The 19,454-nt window shown below is 39.4% G+C and overlaps 1 protein-coding gene and 1 pseudogene across 3 annotated transcripts in view; one reads left to right on the forward strand and one right to left on the reverse strand.

Moving 5' to 3' along the window:
* Positions 1-10,224: 10,224 nt before the first annotated feature.
* On the reverse strand, positions 10,225-10,298 carry LOC150021911 (small nucleolar RNA U3; annotated as a pseudogene).
* Positions 10,299-15,003: 4,705 nt separating this feature from the next.
* Positions 15,004-19,454, forward strand: part of SLC35F5 (solute carrier family 35 member F5) — a 52,730-nt gene continuing 48,279 nt past the window's right edge. For 2 of the 3 annotated variants that reach the window (XM_090279411.1, XM_090279407.1), the window contains exons 1-3: positions 15,004-15,306; positions 16,098-16,188; positions 16,326-16,467. In XM_090279411.1, coding sequence (XP_090135537.1) covers positions 15,267-15,306; positions 16,098-16,188; positions 16,326-16,467 — 273 coding nt within the window. In that variant the 5' untranslated portion in view covers positions 15,004-15,266. The remainder of the gene's footprint in view (positions 15,307-16,097; positions 16,189-16,325; positions 16,468-19,454) is intronic. The other variant, XM_090279409.1, reaches the window with a different exon arrangement.

The following is a 19,454-nucleotide window of genomic DNA, read 5'->3' on the forward strand; positions in this document are numbered from 1 at the left end:
CTTTGTTCTAGGTCTCTGAAATATGTCAACTGTATGGAAAAACATATTTGCCAATGATATCTCAGACAAAGGTTTGATCTCTAAAATATATAAAGAACTTATACAATTCAACACCAGGAAGACAACAATCCAATTAAAAAATGGGCAAAGGACCTTAACAGACACTTCTCCAAGGAGGACAGAGGGCCCATAGACATATGAAAGGATGCTCAACATCACTAGCCATCAGAGTTGCAAATTAAAACCACAATGAGATATCACCTCATATTAACAAATCAACAAACAACAAGTGCTGGCGAGGATGTGGAGAAACGGGAACCCTATTGCACTGTTGGTGGGAATGCAGACTGGTACAGCCACTGTGGAAAACAGTTTGGAATATCCTCAAAAAACTAAAAATGGAACTTCCTTTGATCCAGTGATTCCAGTGCTAGGATTATACCCAAAGAATCCTGAAACACCAGTTCAAAAGAACCTATGCAACACTATGTTCATAGCAATGCTATTTACAATAGCCAAGTTTTGGGAACAGCCTAAATGCCCATCAGTGGATGAATGGATCAAAAAACTATAGTACATTTACACAGTGGAATACTACACAACAGAAAGAAAGAAGGAGCTCCTACCTTTTGCAACAACATATATGGGACGGGAGAGTATTATGCTTAGTGAACTAAGCCAGGTGGCAAAAGACAAATACCATATGATCTCAACTAATATAGGAACCTAATGAACAAAACAAACAAACAAATAAGCAAATTAGAACCAGAGGCATGAAAACAGGGAACAGTCTTACAGTGACCAGAGGGGAGAGGGGAGGGGGAGAAGGAGGGAAAGAAGGGGGAGGATTTAGTCAAGGAACTAGTATGCATGACCCATGACGATAGACAACAGGGTGGGGATTGACTGTGGGAGAGGGGAGAGCGCTGGGGTGGGCAGGTTGGGGGGTGTAACGGGGGGAAATGGGACAACTGTAATAGAACAACAATAAACCAATTTTAAAAAGTGAAAGAAAAGGAAAGAAAATCACCACGTTAGACTGTACTCCTCAGGAATAGGGATCATTTCTGATTTATTCGCTATGGTGCAGCAAGCAGCATAGCTGGCACAGAGCAGATGTGTGATAAAAAGCAAGGTAACGAATCAAAGCACCAGATTTCTTCTAATTTGCTCTGTATTTCTATTATGTTTTTGTTGAATATCTTACAGATATTTCCAGACACTAAACGAGGAAGGGTCACATTGGCTCCATGTAATATTTATGATGAAAAGACATTTCAATCTAGCATGTTATGCAATTAGTTTTTTAAAAATCACTGTTTCATTTATTTAAGGAAAAGGATCATTGACAGTTTAAGTCTGGCAGAGAACGTGGGGAGATGAAGGCAACTGACACATGTCACTGGAAAGAGAAGGAGCTTTTCTAGAATATGCGGAGGTGCTGGTGTTAGTGACCCTGGAGGAGTGATCAACTTGGTCTGTAAGGAAAATTGAAGGGTCAATCATGCAACAAATGCATGTTGTGAAAAACAGTCTTTTAACTGGTTTATTTTTGTCAAACAAGAGAGGTGTGGGAAAATTGTGTGCATATAAAATCACCACACTTAAAATACTGTCTCCCGGTGTCGGGTGTTGGTAGAGGGGGAGGCTGAGGGTGGAGGACAGGGAATATATGGAAACTCTGTACTTTCTGTTCAGTTTTGTTGTGAACCTAAAAATGCTCTTAAAAATAGTCTATTGAAAAAAAAAATACTGTCTTAACATTTGCTAAAATGTTAATGCTTAGAGTAGTGGACTCCAACCACATTTTTCAAAATTTCCTATTTCATATGTTCTTCTCATACTTAATGATCTCAAAAATCACTGTTTCAGTGATAACAGCTGCTTCAAGGAAACAATGGAGCAAACTCCCAGAAGGAGGAAAAGCTGAAGTTAAGGTCATTCCAAGATGAGGACTTTCTGAGAGCTTTGGCTGCTTGGTCTTCTCACCACCCACAAATTTCTGATTTTGAAAGTCCCTAATTTGTATCTTAGTTGAACTGCAGTTCAAATGCACTGAAAGCACAACACAGAGGACTTTGGAAGGTGAAGCAGCATTTTAGGTATTTTTTATTTTGCAAGGCATAGCTTTAAAAATCTACCCTAACAATATCCACATATACAATAGCTCACTGCTTATTTGTGAGGCAAATTAAGAAAATTTTCAACAGGATTCATATTTTTCTACTTGCTGCGAGGCAGTTTTTGGTTGCTAAACCTTATCCGTAGTTGGTTCTTAACTCACCCCATTTCCCAGCATTGAATAGCACTTCGGTCTACTTTGCCCCATATTAACTTTATTTTATGGCTCCCCTGCCACCAGCCTAAAATAGCTGATGGTCACTTGTTCTATCTTTTATATTCTCTAGTGGATCTTATAGATAACATACAGAATTCTGAAGTAATACATTACAGAATACATCATAAATTCTAAATAATACAATACAGAATACTTGCCATAGTTCTTGTTTAGTTTTTCCATTTCTACATGCTCAGCCAATTTCATTCATTCAAGAAATATGTGCACATTTTGAGAACTGTTCTAGGCATGAAAGACACACAGATTGTCTCTGCTTTAGGGATGATATTTAATACTCTTCCTGTCAGTACCACATCCAATTTATCAAGTTCTATTTTCAAAATCTATCTCAAGTCTGTCCATTTCTCTACTTTTTCATGATTGCTTATCAAAATGAAGACAATTTCATTTCTCTTAGGGACCTTACAATAACCTTCTGATTCCTCCTTTTCCTCATTATCCACCATTCTGTTCATTCTTCATATGGCAGCCTGAGTAATTTTTAAAAGAATATTACCCAGAATATTGTCACCTCCTTGTTTAAACTTGATCAATAGCTTCCATTGCACTAAGAAGAAAATTCAAACTTTGTACCAAGACACTCAGGACTCTGTATGGTGGCTGCTACTTACCTCTCCACTTCTAGTTAATACTTCTTACCTATCAAAGCTTTATCCACACCTGGTCTTGTTTTTTAAACTCACCTATTACAGTATTTCCTCCATTGGATTGCTCTCCCCACAGCTATTCACATTACTGGCTCAATCTCCATCTTCACAACAAAAGTCACCTCCTTAGACAGACCTTCCCTGACAGATCCATTGAAAACTGGCCTCTCCTAGTTATTATCACATCTTCATGTTTATTTCTCTCAGAGCATTTATCACAATCTGTATTTACTTATTTATATATTTGTTTGCTTATTTATTGCTTATCTCCCCCCTCTACAAAATAAGCTCCAAAATATAAGGGCCTTATTTGTTTTGTTTATTACTATATCTCTAATGTCTTGAAGTTAAGATCATTCTAAGATGGTCCAGTGTCTGGAATGGAAGATGGAATGTAGTAGGCACTCAGTAAATATTTGCAGAATTAATGAATATATCCCCCACATGGTATAGCTCTGGTCCTACAAGAGAGAACTGATAAATACTTTTTGATCAATTGCCACAGAAAGGCCTATGCTAGGAATCAAATACCTTTGCAGACCTATAATATTAAAATATGCTTTGAGTTATAGTTCTATAGGGCCCTGGCTGGTTTGGCTCAGTGGATTGAGCATCGGCCTGCGAGCTAAGTGTCGCTGGTTCGATCTTCCAGTCAGGGCACATCAGAGAAGGAAAACTCTGACTCCAAAAAACCTCTGCTGCCTTGCGGCATACCTCTTCAGGGGAAAGGCTAAGGGAGTAAACCCCGACAGAAAATCCGGAGCCGGAGTCCCTAAGGCGGTTTGACGTTGTAGTCAACACTGGCAACTCCTGCGGCGCACCTGAAGCCAAGCTGTATTGACTCCGTCTTTCCCTTGGACCCTTCAGCTGCGAAGAGAGGGGGGTCTGCTGCATGGGCAACAGCAGACCCTCCATATCACCCTGCCCAGGCTCTGTAGCTTCAGCTTCACTGGAGAGGACACTCCAGCGTCATCGCAAGATGTCGATTCAACATGGGAGGAGACAGATACCGTGTCACTCCCGAGTCGGACTGCACAGCCATTCTCGGCGGTGCAGATAGACTCTTAAGAAGCTACACCATCGTCTCTCGAGACGGACGGCTGCCGACGACGAGATAGTTCTACAACATTTTGTTCTTCAGAATTACTAGGAATTCCATTGTTATAAACTTGTGGTGTAAAATATTCAGAATAGTAAATAACATATATACACACGTTTGTACAAAACTGTATTGCAACACTTTCTACAGAATGTCCTATGTGTAAAAAAGGCACTTTTAAATACTTTAAAAATATCACATCATGAATAAACTTCACTTGTTAGCAATTCTTTTTTAATTTAATTTAATTTAATTTATTTATTTTTAGAGAGAGGGAGAGAAACATCAATGTGTGGTTGCCTCACGCTTGCCCCCAACTGGGGACCTGGTCCACAACCCAAGCATGTGCCCTCACTGGGAATCGAACCGGCGACCCTTTGGTTCAGAAGCCAACACTCAATTCACTGAGCCACACCATACAGGGTCTTGTTAGCAATTCTTTTTGTGAGCTCTAGGGGCAAACAATGCCCTTGAAGTCTTGTCTGAAATAAAGTTCCCAGAGTCATCTTAAGATTTCTTAGAAATGTAACTCCAGCCACAGAAACAAGCCCCCTTTAATAGAGCCACTTCCTAGGAAACACCCTCTCACTTGGTTAAGAGTAAGATAGAGAGGTGAGATGATTTGTTTCCTATACCCACCAAATGCTCTTGGGAATAAACCAGGCAAATTAAAGTGAGGGGAGGCTAATGGAGAACTGCTAGCCATTAAGGAACAGTTATCAAGTATAAAAACCTCTTTTTTCTTAGGGTTCTTAGTGTTAGCAGGTAATCTTTTTATGAGGTAATTAATTTTACCAAAGAAGAAAGGGACCCTTTCATCGCTCCAAAACACAAATCTGCCTCTACCTGACAGATGTCTCTCAAAAGTCACCCAGACACTAGACAAATCCAGCATCTGTGACGTGAACCACTAAGCACAGACAACTCATATCTAGGTAACTTCTGAATTTTCTCAGGCTTCAGAGTAGGTACAAGTTCATAAAGCAGCTATACCTGTAGTTTCACTGACTTGTACTTCCACCTGCCTATGTATGCAATACTGGATTTCATGCCTCAAAAGATCTATTCTCCTGCCAGTGACTTCTGGAGTTTCTATTTGCTTCTCATATGTGCACATATATAAGCCTTCTCTCTCTCTCTCTCATTTTTAATTAAATATTTTTTATTGAGGTGAAATTCACATAACATTAAGTCAGCTATTTTAAAATAAACAATTCAGTGTCATTTAGCACATCCACATTACTGTGCCAGCAGCACCTCTTAGTTCCAAAACATTTCATCATCCCCAAAGGAAGCCCTCTAGACCCATTAAGCAGTTGCACCCCATTCTCCTTCCCCTTAGCCCCTGGAAAATCAATTTATATTCTGTCTCTAGGGGTTTACTTACTCTGGATATTTTATGTAAGTAGAATCACATAATATGTGACCTTTTGTGTCTGGTGTCTTTCGCTTAGTATGATGTTTTTGAGGTGCATCCATGTTGTAGCATGAATTAGTACTTAATTCTCTTGTCTGAATAATATTACATTGTACAGATGTGCCACAATTTGTTTATCCATACATTTGCTGATAAATACTTGGGTTGTACAATTGTTTGAATGTTTGTCCTCCCCAAATTCTTATGCTGAAATCGGAATGCCTGGTGTGATGGTATTAGTAGGTAGGGCCTTTGGGAGGTGCTTAAGTCATGAGGGTGGAACCATGATGACTGGGTTAGTGCTCTATAAAAGAGGCTCCAGAGTTCTTCCGGCCAACATGGAGGCCTAGATAGACAGGCTGTGTCTCCCTCCACAACTAAGAAGGAGTACAACTACCTCAAAACTATAGACAACGAGACGTTCTGGAAAACTGGGCTGCATAAAAATCCAACAAACAAAGATATAAAGAAGAAATACTCATCCAGACAGGTAAGAGGGGTGGAGCTGGGGTGGAGGGAAAGCAGTATGGTGGTGGCAGCAGTGGCAGCAGCAGGCTGATGGAAAGTGCAGTCACATGTTTTAAAAAGTAGGGAGGGACACCTGGGGAGTGCTCCTGCACCAAACCAGGCTGTGTAGCTCATGGTTCCAGCGCTGGGGAAAATAAAGCTTCATTACTTCTGACTGTGCAAACCAGTAGGGGTTGGGGAAGAGGAAGAAACTGCAGGTCTCTCAGTAGAGTCTGCTTGTTTAGAGGGCCTCAATGGTCCTAGAACATTCACAGACCCACCAACTCTGGGAACGATGGCCAGGGCAACAGCTAGAGGGGCGCCAGTCCCATATAGGAAGTGGGAAAAGTGCCTGGAAAAGGGGAAAGTGCTGAGCAAGTGGCATTGTTTCCTTTCAGACCCTTCCCCTACATACCATGCCACAACATGCTGAAATGGGTCGCCCTGTACTGATGAATACCCGAGGATTCACCCCTTACAACATAACGGATGTGATATCTCTATCTAAGACACAGAGGCAAACAAACAGAGGAGCCTGTCAAGATGAGGAGACAGAGAAGTATGGCCCAAAAGAGGGAACAGATCAAGATTCCAGTGGGAGAACTAAGTAACAAGGAGACAGCCAACCTAACCGAAGAAGAGTTAAAAACACTGGTGATAAAGATGCTCACAGACTTGACATATATGCTTAAGTATGGTAAATGCAGAAAGGAAGAAGTGAAGGCTATACTAAATGAAACAAAGAAAAATTCACACAAACAAACGAAGAGAAGGAAACGGGTTCAAATCAGTGTTTTGTGACATAAGGAAGAAAAAAACAGTCAACCAGTACAGAAGGAGGAAACAAGAATTGAAAAAATGAAGAGAGGCTTAGAGACCTCTGGGACAACTTTAAACTTGTCAATATCCAAATCATAGGGGTGCCAGAAGGAGAAGAGGAAGAGCAAGAAATTGAAAACTTATGGGAGAAAACAATGAAGGAAAACTTCCCTAATTTGGCAAAGGAAATGGACATACAAGTCCAGGAATAATGAAGTCCCAAACAAGCTATATCCAAAGAAGATCACACCAAGACACATCATAATTAAAATGCCAAAGGGTCAAGATAAAGAGAGAATCTTAAAAGTTGTAAGAGAAAAGAATAGAATTACCGACAAAGGGGTCATTTAGAATGGAAGGGCAGATGATGTGCTTCCCAGATAAGGTAGAGCTAAAGGAGTTCATCATCACCAAGACATTATTAGATGAAATGTTAAAGGGACTTATTTAAGCAAAAGAAGATCAAAACTATGAACATTAAAATGACAACAAACTCATACCTATCAACAACTAAATCTAAAAAATAAAAACAAAATCCAAATAAGCAATCCAGAATAGGAACAGAATCATAGGTATGGGGATCATTTGGAGGATTATCAGCTGGGAGATTGGAAGGGGGAGAAATGGGGAAATGGTTCATGGATTAAGAAGCATAATTGATCAACACAAAATAGACAGAGGGAAGTTAAGAATAACATAGAAAAGGGTGAAGGCAAAGAACTAATATGCACGACCCATGGACATGAACTTAGGTGGGTGTGCAGAAGGGAGCAAAGGGAAAAGAAACTGGGACAACTGTAGCAACATAATCAATAAAATATACTTAAAAAAAAAAACGATGCCTGGAAAAAATACAAAAAAAAATTTTTTTAAGGAAAAAAAGGGGCGGGGGGTCCTGCAGAGAGATCCCTTGCTCCTTCCACCACATGAAGACATAGCAAAAAAGTGCTGGCTATGACACAGGAGGTTCCTCATCAAAATGTGACCATGCTGGTGTTCTTCTTTTTTTTTTTTTTTTATTTATTTTTATTGTTTTTTTTATTACAGTTGTTCCACTTTTTCCCCCTTTGCTCCCCCGCCACCCAACCCACCCCTTCTCCCACAGTTAATCCCCACCCCATTGTTTATGTCCAGAGGTTATTTATACTAGTTCCTTTACTAAACCCTTCCCCTGCTTATCCCCCTTCTCTCTCTGCCCCCTTCCCCCCTTATAACTGTTACTCTGTTCCTTGTTTACATGCCTCTGGTTAAATTTTGTTCATTTGTTTGTGTTGTTCATTAGTTTCTTATATTAGGTGATATCATATGGTATTTTTCTTTCGTTGCCTGGCTTATTTCGCTAAGCATAGTTCTCTAGTTCCATCTATGTTGTCGCAAATGGTAGGAGTTCTTTCTTTCTGCTACATAGTACTCCAAAGCATAGATGTATCACAGTTTTTTGATCCACTCATCTACAGATGGGCACTTAGGCTGTTTCCAGCACTTGGCTATTGTAAATAGTGCTACTATGAACATAGGGGTGCATAAGTTCTTTTGAATTGGGGTTTCAGAATTCTTCAGGTATAATCCTAGCAGTGGAATTGCTGGTTCAAAAGGCAGTTCCGTTTTTAGTTTTTTGAGGAAATTCCATACTGTTTTTCATAGTGGCTGCACCAGTCTGCATTCCCACCAGCAGTGCATTAGGTTCCCTATTTCTCCACATCCTCACCAGCACTTGCTGTTTGTTGATTTGTTGATGATGGCCATTCTGACTGGTGTAAAGTGGTATTTCATTGTGGTTTTTAGTTGCATCTCTCTGATGGCTAATGATGTTGAGCATTCTTTCATATGTCTATGGACCCTCTGTATATCCTCCTGGGAGAAATGTTTGTTCAGGTCCTTTGCCCATTTTTGAAATTGAGCTGTCTGTCTTCTTGGTGTTGAGACATGTAAGTTCTTTATATATTTTGGAGATCAGTCCCTTGTATGAGGTATCATTGGCAAATATGTTTTTTCATATGGTTGGTTTCCTTTTCATCTTGCTGATGTTTACTTTCACTGAGAAAAACTCTTTAGTTTGATATAGTCTCATTGTTTATTCTTTCCTTTATTTCTCTTGCCTTAGGAGATGTATCCGTGAAAATATTGTCATGTGGGATATCTGAAATTTTCCTGCCTATGTTTTCCTCTAAAACTTTTATGGTGTCACAGCTTAAATTTAAGTCTTTGACCCATCATGAGTTTATTCTGGTATGTGGTGTAATTTGGTGGTCTAGTTTCATCTTTTTGCACATCCCTGTCCAGTTCTCCCAGGACCATTTATTGAAGAGGCTCTTCTCACTCCATTTTATGTTCCTTCCCCCTTTGTCAAATATTAGTTGACCATATAGACCAGGGTTTATTTCTGAGCTCTCTACTCTGTTCCATTGATCTATATGTTTGTTCTAATGCCAGTAACAGAATGTTTTGATTACAGTGGCTTTTTAGTACAGTTTGATGTCAGGTATTGTGATTCCTCCTACTGCATTCTTCAGTCTCAAGATTGCTGTGGATATTTGGGGTCTTTTTTGGTTCCATATAAATTTTTGAAGTATTTGGTCTAGGTCTGTGAAACATGTCATTGGTATTTTAATAGAAATAGCATTGAATCTAAATTGCTTTGGGTAGTATGGCCATTTTAATGATGTTGATTTTTCCCATCCATGAACATGGTATATGGTTCCATTTATTTGTATCTTCCTTAATTTCTTTCTTCAGTGTTAAGTAATTTTTAGAGTACAGGTCTTTTATCTCTTTGGTTAAGTTTATTCCTAGGTACTTTATTTTTCTTGTTGCTATAGTAAACGGTATTTTCTTTTTTGTTTCTGTCCTGATATTTTATTGTTGATGTACAGAAATGCCTTAGATTTATGAATATTGATTTTGTACCCTGCTGTTTTGCCAAATTCACTTATTATATCGAGTAGTTTTTTAGCGGAGTCTATAGGGTTTTCTATGTATACTATCATGTCCTCTGCATGTAATGATAGTTTTACTTGCTCTTTCCCAATTTGAATGCCTTTTATTTCTTTTTCTTGTCTAATTACTGTGGCTAGGACTTCCAACACTATGTTGAATAGGAGTGGTGAGAGTGAGCATCCTTGTCTTGTTCCTGATCTCAGGGGGAATGCTTTCAGTTTTTGTCCATTGAGTATGATGTTGGCTTCAGGTTTCTCATATATAGCCTTAATTATGTTAAGGTATGCTCCCTCTATTCCCATTTTGCTGAGTGTTTTCATCATAAATGGGTGTTGTACTTTATCAAATGCTTTTTTAGCATTTATTGGTATGATCCTGTGATTTTTGTCCTTTGTTTTGTTTATGTGGTGTATTATGTTAATTGATTTGCAAATATTAAACCAGGTGGTCTATATGATCAGAGAAACTTCTCTAGTAACAAAGTATAGAAATGATCCCTGAAAATATAGTCTTCATGCTGGTGTTCTGGTCTTGGACTTCCCTGTCTTCAGAACTTGGAGAAATAACGTTCTGTTATTTATAGGTTCACCCTGGCTGGTGTGACTCAGTGGTTTGAGCATCAGCCTATGAACCCAAAGATCGCTGGGTCGATTCCCAGTCAGGGCACATGCATGGGTTGCAGGTCAGGTCCCCAGTTTGGGTGAGAGGGAACCGATAGTTGTATCTCTTGCAATTAATGTTTTTTTCTCACTCTTTCTACTTGTCTTCCCCTCTCTCTAAAAATAAATTAATTAATTAATTTAAAAGTCCTTAGGCTCTTCTCACAAGTAAATTAAAAGCCCAGACTCCCTGACCTATTTTTCAGAGCATACTGCAACCTCTCCAGAATTCATTTCTTCTGTCTTATTTCTCATTGCTTTGCTACATACACTCTGTGTTCTGCCAAATCAGTTTCATAACTTGCCCCTTGACACACCTTTACCTATTGTTCATGTTGGGGATCAGAATATGCCACCCCAAAACACCCACTTTGGCATAAGGACTATTTTGAGCTGGAGGCAGATGATAATCAATAGATGCAGAAAGAAGCCTTCCTGGAGCTCCCCTAATTTTACTAAAATTAGAAACTTCTGAAAAATGAGGACTGTCACAAATCCCCTCTCCTGGGGAAGTTTTATGGCCATGAACACGGTGGAAAGTCAAGAAGAATCTGCACAAATAGTCCTTATTCCTTCAGTCTCCTTCATGTATGACTTGTCCACAGTTTCTAGTTCTTAAAAGTCTAAAACTCTTTATCACATCTCTACCAATTATTGTTGTTTTGTGATTATGCTATATATCATCGGCAGCCGTCCGTCTTGAGAGACGATGGTGTAGCTTCTTAAGAGTCTATCTGCACCGCCGAGAATGGCTGTGCAGTCCGACTCGGGAGTGACACGGTATCTGTCTCCTCCCGTGTTAAATCGACATCTTGCGATGACGCTGGAGTGTCCTCTCCAGTGAAGCTGAAGCTACAGAGCCTAGGCAGGGTGATATGGAGGGTCTGCTGTTGCCCATGCAGCAGACCCCCCTCTCTTCGCAGCTGAAGGGTCCAAGGGAAAGACGGAGTCAATACAGCTTGGCTTCAGGTGCGCCGCAGGAGTTGCCGGTGTTGACTACAACGTCGAACCGCCTTAGGGACTCCGGCTCCGGATTTTCTGTCGGGGTTTACTCCCTTAGCCTTTCCCCTGAAGAGGTATGCCGCACCTATTTGAGTTACTCTTTTTTGCGTTTTCTCCAGAATGGTGTGAACTCTATGTGTTAATAAATTGTTTTTCTATTGTTAATCTGTCTATGGCAGTCTAATTTACAGGGCCCCTGCCAAAGAACCTGGGAGGCTAAACAAATTTTTTTTCACCCCTACACTCTTATTCTCTTAAAAATATTATCCTTCCTCACCTCTGCCCCCATCAAAATCCTAACCATCATTAAAATGAAGCTCAGATCCACCTGTTTTCTAAAGCCTTCTCTAACTGTATTTATCTGAAGAGATCATGCCCTCAGAACTTGGGTCCATGCCCTCAGAGGCATGACTATGAGTGGCCATCAATCAATCAAGCACCGTCTTGGGATGCCTGTTCTGTAAATATTTAGAACTTTTATTCAAATCCGTTGCTATTTTGCTCCCCCAGCCTGCCTCATGACATGGTCATTTATAATTTTACCAAGGCTTGAATTTGAAATGTATCTTTGACATTGGTGTACAGAAGAGTTATTTAGCTAGTGACTGCTGTTTACACACATACAACCATGTTTTTATATTCATATTGTGGCATATGTACTTTACTGGAGAAATTATATTGTCTGTATTTCACGGGATTTTTAAAGCTGTCAGACTTCATACCTGATGAATCTTAAGGGTCTACTATCGAGAGATTTCAAAAGGACGTGAAGAATAATTGACTTCGAAGAGTAAAAAGAAAATTAATGAAAACAAAAGATTAAACTTCTAAGCCTGTGAGACTAGGAAAATAGTGATACTAACAGAAAGAAAAACATGGGAAAAGGCCCTGGCTGTTGTGGCTCAGTGGACTGAGTGCCAGCCTATGAATCAAAGGATCGCTGATTCAATTCCCAGTCAGGGAAGATGCTTGGATTGTGTCCCCAGTTGGAGGCACGCAAGAGGCAACCACACTTGATGTTTCTCTCCCTCTCTTTCTCCCTCCCTTCCCCTCTATCTAAAAATAAATAAATAAAAATTAAACAAAAAGACATGGGAATTAGGTTTTAAAAAGTCAAGAGACAACAGGATGTTCAAGTTCATTCAACAAATATTGACTGCCAGCACTATTTTAGATGCTAATGATATAGTGGAGAACAATATAGGCAAAAATCTTTGCTCTTGTGGAACTTTATTCGTAGACAGTTGGGATTTGGTAGGGAGAAAAGAAAAAGATAAGACATTCACAGAAAGAGGAGTAAAAGTTATCAGATCAGAAAGCAGTTTTCAAAGACTTTAAAGTTACTGAGGACTTAGCCTTGGGCAAGATATACGGGGACAAAAGAAAGGAATGACTGAAGTCTGGATTGTGTCATAGCACAGAAAGCACTCCAAGTCCTGTTGTCATAGAGCAGTCCAATGGAATTTCCATGAGTGCTAGGAAAAAAATGTTAATAGAAAATTAATCTAGGATTAGACACTACTTGAAGACCGTCTGTCTAGAATAACTTTATTCATCACAAGAATGTCACAGCATTGTCCTTTAATAGATACTCTGGAAATAGGTGGTAGTAATGGTAATTTATATTTATATACATTTTCAAAGTAATATCATTTGCATTATTTAAGAATAACAGTATCTGCATATTTATATATGGAGAATTGAGGTACAGTATAGAGAATAATAAGCTTCAAGATTACATAACAAATTGTGATCAGATTAAAAATTAGAACCCAGTGTTCCTATTAGATACTGAGAGTTACTCATAATGCTATTATTTTTTCAGTTTACATATCATACATGTAGCAAAATAAATTTAAGCATACGAGTATTATAAGCTTGACATCTTAAAGGAAGTTAATGAAACAAAAGAATAAAGCAGATGCTGAAATAATTTGATTAATGTCATACAACCGCATTTTTCCTAAGTAGTAATTTCAAGTAGATGGTTAAGATTTTTCTATTCTGCATGATAGGTTTCTGAATGATTTATTAGCAATGCTTCATGCTGATAATTTATTGCAAACAGATAATTTATTGAGTCAACACAGAAGTCCAGCGGTATTTCTTTTTAATGATAATGTGTCTCATAATAATTAAAAACATTGTTTTTTTGTTTTTAATGATGTTAGGCCTCTTTGAGTTCCTCTTGTTTGGGACTCTCTGCGATTTCTGGACTTATGTGGATTTTTCCTTCACCAGATTAGGGAAGTTTTCAGTCATTAGTTCTTCAGATAGGTTCTCAATCCCTTGCTTGCTCTCTTCTCTCTCTGATATTCCCATGATGCAGATGCTGTTACATGTTATCCAAAATGTTTAAGCTCTTTTCATTTTTTAAAATTTCTTTTTCTTTTTGCTACTGTGCTTGGGTGTTTTTTTCTATGTCTTCTAAAGCACTGACTTGATCCCCTGCATTATCTAACTTGTTGTTTATTCCTTCCGGTGTATTATTTATCTCACATATTGCATTCTTTATTTCTGACTGGTCCTTTTTTATTGTTTCTATGTCATTTTTCATGCTGTTGAGTCTTCTTATAATGATTACTCTAAACTCTATCTGATCAATTATTTGCCTTTATTTAATCTAGTTCTTCTGAAGAACTCTCTTGTTGTCTCACTTTGGGGTCTGTTTCTTTGCCCCATCGGTATGGTTTTGTCATTTCTGTATTTAACTACAGAAAAACAAGATATAAAAGGTAAGAAATGCACTACATAAGCAAACTTAATTTTTTCCTTTCATCTTATAAAGATATTATAAATGGTTAAGTTACAGAACTTTTTTTGTCTCGTATTTGTTTTCTAAATATAAATCAGGACGTTGGCCAAGCCTTTTTTCTTATGGGATGTTCAAAAGCTGGTTAAGAAAAACCTATAGTTTAATAATTACTATCATTTGTGGAGTTCTTACTATGTGTCACTAATTAAGCCTTTCACACATGTACACATGCAATATTGGCATGTACACAAGAAAAAAATGTAGATGAGGCAGGTATTATCAGTACGCCCGCTTCTCAGAAGAGGAAACTGTGGGCCAGGGAGGTGAAGGAGCTTGCCTTATAGGCACGCAGCTTCTTACTCCAAGAACTGGGATCTAGTTTACACACAAAAGGTTCCAGGAAGCAAAAATCCTCCAAAGCCATTTTGCTTTTAGGTCCTCTCCTGAAGAAAAGCATATGGAGTTTCGCGGCGGAACTCTGTAGAAATAGTGTCGCTGGTTCTTGCTCTGGTGTGGGGTCTTCCGGCAGCTCGGCCACTTCCAGAGTCCTGCGCTCCCCTCAGCCACCCACACGCACCCGTTTCCCTCTTCCTCCTTCCACCACGCCCTGCTCCATTTCTTCTCCAGCGTCACCGCCGTTCCTACTTTCCCCGAGCCCAGCGACGGGCAGTACGCAGCTCAGCAGTGCGGAATCACCCGGGCGACACACCCCCAGAGATCCGCTGTGGCGTCCCGTGACGTAACCCTTGCGCCGTCGCGGTGGGGCCGGGGGCGGGGCCGGGGGCGGGCGGGCTGGCTGGCAGGCCGGCCGGGGGTGGGGCGGGCACCAGGGTCCAGCTCCGGACCTCCGCGGCCATCGCTGCCTGCGCGGTCCCTTGGCCTCACCGGCCCCCGCCCTCCCGGGCTGAGTGGAGCAGGGTGGCGTTGGCAGCCTCGCCCAGAGGGGCACCGTGGCTTCAGGGCCTGTGCCGCCAGCGCAGCGCAATGTCAGGCGTCGCGACAGCTCTTTGAGTCCGAGGCCGCGGCCGTGGCGCTGTGAGGCGGCAGGGCCGGCCGGGTCCGCTCATGGTGCCGCCACGAAGTCATCGCGGGGCAGGAAGGCCAGGTATGTAGGCAGAAGAGGGCCCCGAAATCCACTGGAGCCCACACTGGGTGGGACCGAGCGGCCACGAACAGCCCCACCCCCAGCCGTTGGTGACAGCCTCAGGACCTAGACCAAAATGGTAACTGTCTGTAGGGGCGGAGTGTGGGGGCGGCTGACGGGGCGTGCGAGTCTGGCCCAGGCTCGGGTAGTTGAAGTACTCCTGCACCGCCACTGTAGGACTTGAACTCACGCCCCGGGGAGGCGTCATTGGCTTAACAATCCCCCCACCCCCCAAAAAGAGGATTCCCTTTAACAGCTGTTACCTTACAGCTCTCGTGAATTGCGATTTCTGTCTAAAATATCTAGCTACAGTGACAGCGGCGGGTGGAGGAGGGTAGAGGAGGGTGGAGGATCCTTTCCCTTTGCCACGTAAGTGATTGAGAACATGCCCCCAGGACTCACAACAAATTACTTCCTCTCAGTCGAACCCTACTGGAGATCAGGGACAGAGAAGACACTTAGAACAGGCACGAGTCTAGACACGGTCCCAGGGGATGGACTCCTGGAGAGAGAGGCGAATGGGGTTCTGTATTTATGGGACTTGGAGAAGCCCTTTTCCAATAGTTAGTGGAATATTGTGGAATATTGCTTTTTCCCCCCTTTTTCCTGTGCCATGTATTTCTCTGAGTATAATTTTAAGTCTAGAGAGTATTGTCAGTTATGCTAAACACACTTTGGCATCTTTCGTTCATTTTAAAGACGAGTATAAAAATTGTGATGAATCTTATTTTAAGCTCTTCACCTCCAATTAGGTGCGTTGAGTTCTCCACCTCCATTTAGACTCAGATCTGCCAAGTTTTCGGGCATTACTCTTGAAGATCTCAGAAAGGCCTTTAAAAAGAGGTAAATTCTGCACCTTTTAATTACTGTGTGACTTTCAAGCCAGAGATTAGATAACAAATGTCAAGTGTTTCTGTTATACTAATTTTCTCATTTTTATGATTATTTTTTAAATCCTCTCTGCATTTTCTAAAAAACAGACTGCAAATGGTGTGTGTATTTATCATGAACCGAATGAACTCTCAGAGCACTGGTTTCACTCAGCGCAGGCGAATGACTCTTGGGATTGTTATTCTCCTACTTGTTGATGTGATATGGGTCGCATCCTCAGAACTGACTTCGGTATGTAGCTCTTGTCTTGGAATGATGTTGCATTATAATAATAATATTCCTGTTAATCTATAGTATCTCTGGTCAGTACTATCTCTCTTGCTCACGTAAAGCTGTATTTTGAATATTGTTGAATTATTTATATTTTCTTGGACATTGAATTAGTGTCAGTTTGTTGAAACTGAAAGGATATTCTTTATTGTTCATACAGTTTTCTTGTATCTTTCAGGGATAGTTATTTAGAAAGTGAGTATCTGCACATTTTCTTAATAATTAGAGGTGTTTCTGTTTTTTCCTCTTTCTAAATTCAGCTTCATTCTCTATAAATACTGTTTTCTAGAGGAACAACCATCTAGGATGCAAAACCATTTGTCACCATTTAGTAGGAAAGTAAGAATGCTTTTGGACAAAGAGTGAAAGTGATCAGAGTTTTCATGTACAGGTCATTATTGTGCACATGTGTGGTTGCATACACATTTGTTTACTATTGTATAAGTACAGTGAATGCCTTTAATTAAATTTTATTTTGTCTTTATTGATGACCTGTTGGTAGTAATGTGATATTTTTAATTAACAAGTTAATTTTTCTTTCTACTTATGTAGTTACCTTATTCTGTTTGTTTAATGATCCCTATAAAAACACGAGCAATTTTATTTTCATAAATTACTGCATTTAAACTTACATGTTGCAATCTTAAGGCAAATATATAAAAGTAAACTAGCATTTATTAAATGACCTTAATTGTCAAAAGAAGCAGTTTGTATTGCTGGTCATCTTGCATGATAGCTAAGTAAATAATTGACATTGACATTGTATCCAATGAATAAATAAATATTTAGTCTTTTTGGAATTAGGCTCTGGAATACAACAGGTTATTTTTAACACTTCTATAATCTTTCACTTTTCTATAACCTTTTTTTTTTAGATTAATATTCTGTGTTGTAAATACAAAGAAATTCTTTATGTTGACAGAGAAATAAGCCTATCTTTAAATTTTTATTTTAGTTTTAAATAAAGCATTTAACTTTTTAATTTATCAAGCAATAACATTTATGGTGAAAGAGCACACAATTAAATTATAATTTAGCAATCCATATCTAAGCAAAGAGAAAAAAAGAAACTTGTTCCTGTTTTTAAAAAAGTAAAATCTATTAGTAAGAGGGTATTTTATAATTTCATTATCCAATAGCATATGTATTGTGTCTAATTCTCCAGCCACATATACTTATCATACTTTTGAGATTAATTGTGTATTTAAAAAAGAAGTCAATCTTTCTATTATGGAAAACATCTAAAAATACAAAGTAGAGAGAGTAGTATAATGAATTTTCATGTGCCCATCACTTACAACAATTATCAAATTTTGCCAGTCTTATTAACCCCTCCCCATTTTTTTTCCTGGAATATATTTTTTAAAGATTTTATTTATTTATTTTTAGAGAGGGGAAAGGAGAGAAACATCAGTGAGTGGTTGCCTCTAACATGACCCTAACTGAGGACCTGGCACACAACCTAGGCACAAGCCCTGACTGGGAATCGAACCATCAACCCTTTGGTTCTCAGGCCGGCACTCAATCCACAGAGCCACGCCAGCCAGGGCTTTTTCCTGGAGTATTTGAAAGCAAATTCTGGCTACTTGTCATTTCATGTAAAAATTTCTTCATATTCATCTCAAACTGAAAAGGACTTAATTTTTTAAAAATATAATCACCACCATTAGCATATCTAACAAAATTAATTATAAATCTTTAAATATGGATATCTAGTCCTTATTTAAATTTCTTTGGTTGTGTCAAGGACATCTTTTTAGTTTAAGATACAGAAAAAATTACACATTGCATTTGTTATTACTTTTTAGTCATTTGTATTCTTTAACTTTATTCCCCCACCCCCCACTTTTACCATGCCTCTGGAATATATCACACTGTCTCAGTCTACTTGAGGTGCTTTAGCAAGACTGGGTGACTCAAACACAAACATTTATTCCTCATAGTCCTGGAGGCTGAAAAGCCCAATATCAAGGCACAGGCTGATTCTGTTTCTGATGTAGAGCCTCCTTCTAGTTCTTAGATGGCAGCCCTCTCACTGTGTCCTCACACGACAGAAGGGGTGGGAGACTCTTTGGATTCTCTTTTATATGGCACTAATCTTTTTTATGAGGGCCCTACCTACAGGTTCCCCCTCCTAATACCACTACATTGAGGGTTAGTTGGGATTTTAACATATGAATTTGGGGGGGACCCCAACATTTAGTCCCTACCACACACATTCTGGATTTGGCTGTTTCCTTGGGGTGTCCTTTAACTTACTCCTTTTTCTCTCTTATTTCCTGTACAGTGGAACCTTGGTTCTTGAACTTAATTCATTCCAGAGAGCTGTTTGAGAAGCAATTTGTTCGAAAACCGAATCATTTTTTTCCATTACAAATAATGTAAATTGAATTAATTTGCTCCAGACTCCCAAATGATTCCGTTTTAACCTTTCTTAAATACAATACATGTCAAATTTACTGTTTAATTTATAAATTAACACTTTAAAAGAAGGACATGAAATATAAATGAAAAAATAACAAAAAGGAAATAAAATATTCAGTAAAAAATGAAAATTTACATACACACTAGAACTTACCTGTAATGTTGAGAGCTATTGGTGACTGAATATGGGGTAGAGGAATGAAGGAATGTTATTGTTTGGAAGAGGAGGCCCTTTCCATAATAATGTAAGGTAGCTGTTTTTCTGGGGTTCTTTCTCTCTTTTGTCTCTTTGTTCTACTAGAACTTGCTTCAGGCTCACTAAAAACCTGTCCAATAATTGTTTTTGCCTGCATTTTAACACTTGCCTGAAGTTAAACACCACCCTGTCATTCAAAAAGTTTATGGTATGGTTTGCTACTTCCTTGTCAGGGTGACATTTCGCAATAAAACTTTGCATTTCTCTTCATTTCCCAAGCATTTTCTTGGTTAGTGAAGTAGGAATATCCTCCCTTTCCTCTTTTTCT

This window comes from Furipterus horrens, unplaced genomic scaffold, assembly GCF_987537825.1.
Source record: "Furipterus horrens unplaced genomic scaffold, mFurHor1.1.pri manual_scaffold_1, whole genome shotgun sequence".
In the NCBI taxonomy this organism is placed as follows: Eukaryota; Metazoa; Chordata; class Mammalia; order Chiroptera; family Furipteridae; genus Furipterus; species Furipterus horrens.